Source organism: Sinocyclocheilus rhinocerous, unplaced genomic scaffold, assembly GCF_001515625.1.
Source record: "Sinocyclocheilus rhinocerous isolate Xijiao unplaced genomic scaffold, SAMN03320098_v1.1 scaffold64, whole genome shotgun sequence".
NCBI lineage: Eukaryota > Metazoa > Chordata > Actinopteri > Cypriniformes > Cyprinidae > Sinocyclocheilus > Sinocyclocheilus rhinocerous.
Genome location: NW_015659929.1, coordinates 459,647 through 468,875, shown reverse-complemented (window position 1 = coordinate 468,875; position 9,229 = coordinate 459,647). Strand labels below are relative to the sequence as shown.

Sequence of the window (9,229 nt, the reverse complement as noted above, 5' to 3'; positions counted from 1 at the left end):
AGACATTTATAAGAATAAAGAAGCTGAAAAGTAACAAAATACCATTTCCAATTATAAGTACTCAAATTTTATGGAGATATTTTCATACATGTTATACAACAGGGTGCTACATTAGATTACAGTCGTGTTGGTGAACTTTTCACATAGGATGCATGAGTAAAATGGAAAATTCAACATAAACATCGCTTTCATAAACAATAACACAGATAAATGGAACACACAGTTAAGTGATAGTGAGGGATACAGTGCTGAAACATGTGCAATGGTCAAAATTCAGAGTGAATATATCATGCTATATGTTACTAAATGTTGATTTAACACAACAATGATCACATAGCAATGCAAATAACTAAGCTGTAATTTTGTGAGACTTACACATTACACGGTAGAGTGACAAGGCAACATCAGAAGTAAAGAACAAAGTACTGCTGGGTTAATGTAAAAATATAGTGTATATCTATATAGAAGCAAAAAAATGGTATAGGCATCACAAGGACAAAGGCACTGGAACTTAAGGGCAGCTAATGTCAAAATACAACCGTCTCCGACCGAGATGCTTTCTTTAGTGCCTTGAATATTTTAAATTCTCAGCATACACGCTTCACTCTCGACAATACTAAATTAAAGTTAAACTATGGATGTAATGTCTCTATCAAACTGAAGCATCAACAAAGTCAGCCTAGAAACTAAGGAAGTTCCTTATGTAAAAACACTAGAGAGGAGGTTGTCCAGTGAACTGTGCCTGATGAATATGTTTGGTATAAACTAGTCCTTAGGTTGCATAAATGTTCTAAGAAAGGTTAAGATCCTCTTTTAACAAAAAGTCTTCCGCTAAAATAGGGAAACAATAAAGGTGCATTCAGCCAATGTACAAATAAAAGTCGCTTTCGCAAAAGTGTGGCAAATATGAGCACTCATTCCAGGGGTGCAGCAGAAATACACAGGTTATTCAAGGCACAAGCAACCTGCACAATCTTATCAAAAGTGCTCACATTGGAAGTGTGGTCTATGACCGTAAAGGGACTCTCCACTGGTCCGGTCAACATAGAGTATCTCCTCTTGACCATGTCTATTACCTTCCCAACATGCCTGTGAACATTCGCTTTATCTGAAAGTGTGCCAACCAGTGAGAAATGTTCTCCATCCTGTCCACTCTGGCAATTTTCATAGCAATTTCTACTAGTGATTTTGAGTTCGGCTTTGCGAGCCCCCACCAAGTCCTCAATGTCAAAGTCATGCTCAGCCAACACAACATCACCGTGCAGTATCTTACAAAGGAGGCCTGAACTCTCAACAAGATTTTTGTCACTGACGTGACCCGGTGATCCCCTCGAGACAAACATGACCACACCTTGAGGAGCAACACCTATCACATATTTAAGCTCATTCACCGTGGCATGAGCTGACACAGTCAATGCTGTAGATGCAACCTCTTGATTCACATCCACACTGAGAGCTTTTTCCAGAGACACTCTAAAGCAGTCAATGATCACTGCACAGTCTGGGTACGTGCAACGCAGAGCTGCAGGAAGGTTTTTTCTGAGCTCTGCTCTGGATGGCCAAAAAACAGCAGTGGGCACGAGGGTGGTGAACATTATATTAATAATCCGATGGACAATCCTGGTCACAGTGGCAACCTTGACCCCAAAACGATAGGCCAAGTCTTGGTTCTTAAGATCAAGCCTGAGTCGCATTAACGTCAAGAGCAGTTGCTGGAATTTTGAAAGTTTTGCATTTTTGTCTCCTTTCATATGTGGCATGAGAAGCAACATAACAGTCTCAAACACAAAGTAGTTCGGCAGTCCCGTATAGAAGCGAACCTTTTCTGGATCATTTCTGAATGACGCCTCAGTGAGAGACATCTTTTCTATCGATTCCCTCAGCTCCATGTTCTCTTTCTTAAGAGCCCCAAGACTGAACTGAAAGTCAGGGGGAATGTTTTTGACTGGGCTTCCCATTTGGTTTACACTTGTCAGTGAGATTTCTTCTTCTACATCATCTTCAGTCTTATCCTCTTCATCACAGCTGCTTAATGAAGAAGAAACACTTTCTGGCTCTTCTTGACTTCTAGTCTGGCCATGGTCCTCCAAGAAACATCCTTGTCCTTGCAGGAAGAGCAAAGCATTGGCTGCCTCCACTTGTGCCTCTTGTTTATCATACATTTCACAGCCACTTGCTTCCTTAATATTTGGTGACAGTGGCACTGAAGTGAAAACGGAAGGAACAAAGTCTGGGGATCTAGGATTTTTCACTTGTTTTCCTGTAAACAGAACAAGAATACATTTATTTCTAAATTATACAGGCCTATCCAAAAAAGTAACAGAAAAAAATAGTCACACATCATTTTTACTGTCAAAAACATGCACGAAAATACAGATCAATCAGGCACGGTGAAGTATATCTTATATATATATATATATAGTGTATAAATATATAAGGGCTGTGTATTCTGTAGTTGCTTGTAGGAGTATTTCCGGACATGATTGCTTATATATATTTATATACGCAATCATGACCGGAAATACTCCTAAAGGCAACTACGGAATACACAGCCCTTTATATATTTATACAGTCATCTAGTGGTTACTTGTATTACATATGATTTTCTTTATTTCTTCCACCAGGTGACACCAATCTGCTATCCATGTATTGGATTTTAAACACCTTTGCTCAATTTCAACTTAAATTCTGTATTAATTGAAAATAATATAATATTTTTATATAGACATAAACAGTGCGTAAATTACATTTACATTACATTTAGTCATTTAGCAGACATTTTTATCCAAAGCGACTTACAAATACTGAATACTGAATATTGAATACTGTCAAGTACTAATAAATACCATCAAAATACAAAATATTAAAGAATATATATTATTGAAACAAATTCTTTAGTACATTAATTTCATTAAAAATGTTATGTTTGTCTTCGTTCTGTTTTGACCGCAGAGGTGTGACCCCTAAGTGTGCAAAACCAAAAAGTTAATTTAAAGCCAAATAAGCATTGTGCAATTTTACATTTAACCCAAACCCCAAAGTGTATAATAACGATGAAGTTAAAATGAAGAGGAAACACTTTCTGGCTTTCAGCCCCGTTATGGTACATCAGAAAGGAGCGTTACATACATCAAAAAAATGTTCCCCCACTCTACTAGAGATATATACATTCAGCCCAGAGATGAGCATTGCTTTTAAAAGATTCCTGCTAAAACCAAGCCCATGCAATACCCATGACATCTGATTTACACATACCCGAAATGAAGTGAGTGCTGCAGAGTCTACTGCCCTCGTTTGGCACCCACCCTTCACGATTCACAGCAGCGATCCAGCGCTGCTTCCGCTCCGGGTCGCGAGGAAACCTGTAGAAGGATAATGAGGTCCCAGGAGTCCTCCTGTTCCGACAACCGGCCACTACGCACGTGTGAACCATATTAAGGCCACCAACTTTGTGTACGTATCTTTTTCTTCCCTTGTAATATTTACAATCTGACTCCCAAAATGGCGGTGGGGGTAGCGTAGGCGACGCGAGTGTGTCGTCATTTGACTGGCCATCATCGGTTGGCTGTGATTGGCGCGCTGCAGTGGTGATATCATCTCACCGCGCCGCGATCGCTCATTAACAGGCGTTGTGAACAGCGATTCATCACTTGTTTTCTAACAATATTGGATTAAAATGGCTGTAGAATCAAGGGTCACACAAGAGGAAATCAAAAAAGAGCCAGAAAAGCCAGTGGACAGAGAGAAGGTTGTTTTTCGTTACTTTTGTCCTTCATTTGCTTAAATAGTCGTGCACAAACGACGCTTCTTACAATGCTAAGCTAATTTGCAAATGTAACTAGTAAAAATGTAAGTATACAGCTTATTATACTACAATTATATGGTAATAAAATGTTTAGTTGCAACATAGAATACAAATCGTAAATTATTAATGTAAGTTTGCAGCATATAATTAAAATATTAAAAACGTCTAGTGTAGAATATATTAATCTAAATCTCTGATAACGTTATATAGAGGACGCATACAGCGCACGCATTTCACATTCTCTGCAATATCAATATTGAAGACGTGTACATATTTGCCCGTGTTTCGAGGGAGACTGTTATTAAATTCTGCATGTTTCCCACAGACATGCCCTCTTCTTCTCAGAGTGTTCACCACCAACAATGGAAGGCATCATCGCATGGACGAGTTTGCCCGGGGGAATGTACCATCTAGCGAGCTTCAGATTTATACCTGGTAGGTATAAACTTTGCATTGAATTAAAAATGAAATAAACTGTATGATCCTGAATTGTATCTGCATTGGTTACAGGATGGATGCTACTTTGAAGGAACTGACAAGCCTGGTGAAGGAAGTTTATCCGGAAGCTCGAAAGAAAGGCACACATTTTGGGTTTGCAATAGTATACCCAGACCCTAAACGACAAATCTACAGGTAATCTATACAGAAGGCTTTTTGTTCTAGCTTGGCTGGTTTCGATTTGTTTTGAATAACCCATCTGGTTTTGTTGTAGGGTTAAAGAGATTGGCAATACGGTTTCGGGACGCAAAGGTGCAGATGACTCCATGACGCTTCAGTCTCAACGCTTTCAGATCGGAGATTACCTTGACATCGCAATCACTCCGCCAAACCGTGCACCACCTCTCCTAGGACGCATGAGACCCTACTAAAACGAGACTTGCCTGCATTTAAACAAATAGGGTGAATGTCTGTCTGGAAATCTGCTTTCCTGTAGAGTTTAGTTCAAACCCTGCCTGTTTTTCAGGCAAACCTCAATTAGGTTTGATTAGCTGGTTCGATGTTTAAGCCAGAACTAAACTCTGCAGGAAGGTTGATCTCCAGCAGTAGGATAGGGCATATCTTGAGGATTGGAGGTTATATAGATATTCTTTTTCATATATTTTGTTCTTCATGGGGTTTTATACCAGGTCTACCTTTTTAGTTTTAGTCCTGTTACCATGATTCCCATAAAATGTTGAATAAATGTTTTTTTTTTTTAAGTATCTTGTCTCGTGTAAACATGTATAAACTGACTTTTTGACTTAAATGAATCCAGTCTATATATATATATATATATTAGTATCTCACAGAAGTGAGTACACCCCTCACATTTTTGTAAATATTTTATTATATCTTTTCATGTGACAACACTGAAGAAATGACACTTTGCTACAATGTAAAGTAGTGAGTGTACAGCTTGTATAACAGTGTAAATTTGCTGTCCCCTCAAAATAACTCAACACACAGCCATTAATGTCTAAACCACTGGCCACAAAAGTGAGTACACCCCAAAGTGAAAATGTCCAAATACACTGTTATACAAGCTGTACACTCACTACTTTACATTGTATCAAAGTGTCATTTCTTCAGTGTTGTCACATGAAAAGATATAATAAAATATTTACAAAAATGTGAGGGGTGTACTCACTTCTGTGAGATACTGTGTGTGTATATAGTATTTGTGTAATTCTTCAGTCATCTTAATTTAGTCTCAATTTTTCAAACTCATTTGTGTAATCAGTACCATTTGCATAACCATCAATGGCATTGTTTTATTAATTCTCTTTATTAAGTATTATTTTCAAATGGTTTAAAGTGTCCTTAAAAGTGTTTGCTCTTACAATCAAATATAATTCAATAGAATCACTTTATGACTACAGTCTGCTGTTCTCCTCTTGGTTCCACTTTTTGAAAGCCAGGCTTCATGGTCATCATCTCAGATTCAGTAGTAAATGCTTAAGACTTGCACTGAGCCACAAGCTAAAAAAGAAAAAGAAAAAACATTATCTTCTATTATTTTCTTTCTTTGGCATAAGTCAATATTTGCAATATTGCCATTTCAGCATTACAAGGTAGTGACTCACTTTTAAAATATCCTGAGTGACTGAACTTATATCGGGCATCTCTGGTGTGCATGGCTCTGCAGGGAACTTCATTCTGACTTTTGGCGTTGCAAGGCACCAATCCTGGTTGGAGCCGTTTTCATGCATTGTGACAGGTGTCTGCTTCAGGTCTAACACGTGATCTGCCCCCATCTTCATCCCAGAAGCATCACTAGATGCATTTTTCTATTCAGAGTTAAAGGAAGGGCAAATGTAAAGTGCATCTCAATAAATGAAACTATACACCAATTCTTTTATAAGGCTTAGCATCAAATCTAGGGTATAATACAATTTGAATGATTAAAAGATCAAAATATGATTACTTACGAAAGCAAGAGAACTCCCAAAAAGGGACTGCAGAGACGGCATCTCAGGTATGGCCTCATCCTCATAACGTAGCAGTTTTGGCATCTCTGGAGCATCAAATGAAGGAGCTCTGTTTGTGTTTGAGAGATCTGCTAGGGGAAAGCTGCCCTCCTGTGATGCCCTGTGTCTATCGCTTTCTTCCTGCCTGTCGTCCTTTGAAACAGTAATTGCAGTGAATGAGAGAAACCATTACACATTTTAAATGCTATTATATGTGATTATGGTTTAATGTAATACTAGTCATGTCTATTGTGGTAGATTTTTACATGTTAGTAACTAAAGTAATGAGTTAAGGAGCGCATCATACCTTTTTTATAAGCTTGCTGACAAAAGGAGTTTCAAATGCAGGGAGCTCTGGTGTAGAAGGGCAGTTATTAGGGTGAGGAGGAGAATCAAGGTCATTCTTTCCTTTCAGTGGTGGAGAGGATGGGACGCGGTGTTTCTCAATCTTAAATCCTGGGGTGCAAAACACAGGAGGCTCTGGGGATTCCAGACTCTCTGGAATATTTAAACACAACAATGCAAATCAAAAAAGGGAAGCTTGGAGAAGAAAAAAAACAAGAATGCATTTTTTGTAACACATCGTTAACGCACAAATGTAACCACACATTCAGGGTTACAGGAACTAAATGTTATACTGTTAAGAAACAATTATTTAAAACTCCAAACAGGTTGATAACTATTTATAATATTAAGAAAACAACTGTCGATATTATTTACCGTTGGCAACACCTTTGTTAGGCCCAGAAGACAAAGTGGGGAAAACATGAGAGGGTTTCTGACCATTCTCTGTTCTTTCACTGTGAAAGACCCAACACACATATTATGTGCTAAATATATATACATAAAAAATAAAAATTAATCGGCAAGCATGCATTAAATTGACAGTAAAACATTTATAATGTTACAAAAGTTCTGAAGAAGAAATGTTTCTTGAGCACCAAAACAGTATATTAGAATGATTTCTGAACGATCATGTGACACTAGACCAGAATAATGCATGCTGAAAATTCAGCTTTGCCATAAACAGGAATAAATTAATAAATTAAATTCAACTAAATTCACAACATTACTGTTTTCACTGTATCTTTGATCAAATAAATGCAGTCTTGGTGAGTGTAAAAGTCTTTTCATGTGGAGATCTGTTAGATTACATTTCAAATAATATATAACTTCACTTTCAAAAATAAGTACAGAATGTCAGTAGTAAAGTATCTTACTGTTTTGTGTAAGCAGCAGCATTAAATTTATCTTATTAGACTAAATTTTGTTAATTAAAAAAATTCAAAGCATGTTTGGAAAGTGGCATATTTAGTCTTTTCTGAAGCAAAGCATCCTTGTGATGTGATATTCACACCCAGACATAGTAAGCGGCATACCTGCTGGTCTTTGGTGGTTTCTTGTTGAACAAATCCATGGTAAAGTCATTGTTCCAGCACATGGTGTACTCAGAGATGCCAAAGTCCTCTAGTCGTGGGGTCGGAGCATCCTCCTCCATACGCAGAGAGCACTTGGGCGTCTTTGGCTGCGGTGGATGCATGTTCATGACAAATGGTGGTGGTGACAGAGCCACAGCTGGGACAGGAGCGGCACTGTGGGGCGGCTCTGCTTCACCAAGCACTCTTTGGAACTGGAGTGCAGACAGACCAAAATCGGAGAGCTTTGGGGTCCGCAGCTGGTCAACGGGTGGTTGCATCTTCTCTGGTGTCTCAGGCTCCTGAGCCTCTTCACAAATCCCTTGTCCCATCGCTTCATCTTCATCTGCTGCATCCAACTTTTCTGCATCTTTTGTACCATTCATCTCTAGAATAGTGAGCGAATAAAAAAACATTTCCACTGAAATAAGCATAAATCTTAGCAAAGCCTACACTTAAAACAAACTAAGTCTATTTTAATCTTCAATTAGAGACAATAAATACAAAAGCCAAGCAGAAGCAGCAGGACGTTAACATTCCCAAATGTAATAAACATTCACCTGCATTTCCCTGTCTTGCTGTTCGTGGTCTGTAGCCATACTTCTCATAGTGTTTCTTCAGCCTGTCAATGTCTTCTGTGGTTCTCTGCTTCAGCACCAAGCATCTTCTTACAAAGTTCCTCAGTTCAGTACTTGCTGCATCATGTGTAGCCACCTGATTTTGAACTTCCCGCTGCACATGATTTTGTGTTAAATGAAGCCCATATTTAAAAATAAAGTGAAATCATGAACCATAACTAAACATACACATACCTTCAATGCTCTGACTTCAGAGTGCAGCTGGTACAGAGCTTGAGCCCCATTCTCTTCATCCTCTGAATAACACAGATCACATACACCAGTCAACAGATGCATACTTATGACCTGATCATGTTATTAGTAACTTTAAAATATTTCCTGGCAACTTACCATCATCGTCTTGAGGGTTCTGACTTGCGTGAAGGAGATTGTTGCTTTCAGTCTCCAGATAAACAGTCAGTTTCCGCAGCTTTGCAAAGAAACGCTCTGAAGGATTCATTCTCAACGTCCCTCCTGTTTCACAAGCTGAAATGACAGTAAGTAATTAGTAATAATAAGAAAATCTATTATATTATTACATATGATATTACCATAATAATATACAAGCATAATACTTGTAATCCTTCTTTTCTACAGCCATATAAACAATCAACTGTAACTGTTTCGGACTGTCCAGCTTAACGTATATGGAAAGTGTACAATAACAAGTGAATTATCACAATAACAAAAACGATAAAGATACTGTCTTGAGCACATTCAGTTCAGCATAAAATCGCATAATACCTTAACAAAGTTACTGTGATTTTATAAATAGAATTCAGACAACGACATACAAATATCTCTGAACTCTTCTTTCAAATTTCGCGGCACATCCGGGTTCGTTTTGTCTGACTCGTTAGACTTGACGCACATCCAAACACCGTTTGGCTCATTACTGCCACTTGTCGTTCTGTGCCGTCATTTCGTGCTCGGTGGTTTTCCAGT

At 38.3% G+C, this 9,229-nt stretch overlaps 3 protein-coding genes across 4 annotated transcripts; 1 reads left to right on the top strand and 2 right to left on the bottom strand.

The window, feature by feature from the left end:
* Positions 1–77: 77 nt before the first annotated feature.
* LOC107724507 (uncharacterized) lies at positions 78–3,510 on the bottom strand. The gene is made up of 2 exons (XM_016533479.1): positions 3,256–3,510; positions 78–2,260 (listed from the first exon to the last, which is right to left on the bottom strand). Exons 1-2 carry the CDS (start codon positions 3,431–3,433, stop codon positions 915–917), a joined length of 1,524 nt encoding a protein of 507 aa, XP_016388965.1. The 5' UTR covers positions 3,434–3,510; the 3' UTR covers positions 78–914.
* An 84-nt stretch (positions 3,511–3,594) lies between these two features.
* On the top strand, positions 3,595–5,007 carry LOC107724508 (histone deacetylase complex subunit SAP18-like). Its single transcript, XM_016533481.1, has 4 exons — positions 3,595–3,748; positions 4,131–4,240; positions 4,316–4,438; positions 4,518–5,007. Exons 1-4 carry the CDS (start codon positions 3,677–3,679, stop codon positions 4,672–4,674), a joined length of 462 nt encoding a protein of 153 aa, XP_016388967.1. The 5' UTR covers positions 3,595–3,676; the 3' UTR covers positions 4,675–5,007.
* A 545-nt stretch (positions 5,008–5,552) lies between these two features.
* ska3 (spindle and kinetochore associated complex subunit 3) lies at positions 5,553–9,185 on the bottom strand. Of its 2 annotated transcripts, none has more exons than XM_016533393.1 (10): positions 9,079–9,185; positions 8,636–8,770; positions 8,480–8,541; positions 8,228–8,399; positions 7,632–8,055; positions 6,973–7,052; positions 6,560–6,750; positions 6,214–6,405; positions 5,869–6,072; positions 5,553–5,764 (listed from the first exon to the last, which is right to left on the bottom strand). In XM_016533393.1, the coding sequence occupies exons 1-10, from the start codon at positions 9,155–9,157 to the stop codon at positions 5,741–5,743; spliced, it is 1,563 nt and encodes a 520-aa protein (XP_016388879.1). In that variant the 5' UTR covers positions 9,158–9,185; the 3' UTR covers positions 5,553–5,740. The 2 variants fall into 2 exon arrangements, with proteins under 2 accessions (XP_016388879.1, XP_016388880.1); XM_016533394.1 differs by having other exon boundaries at positions 9,029–9,114.
* Positions 9,186–9,229: the final 44 nt, after the last annotated feature.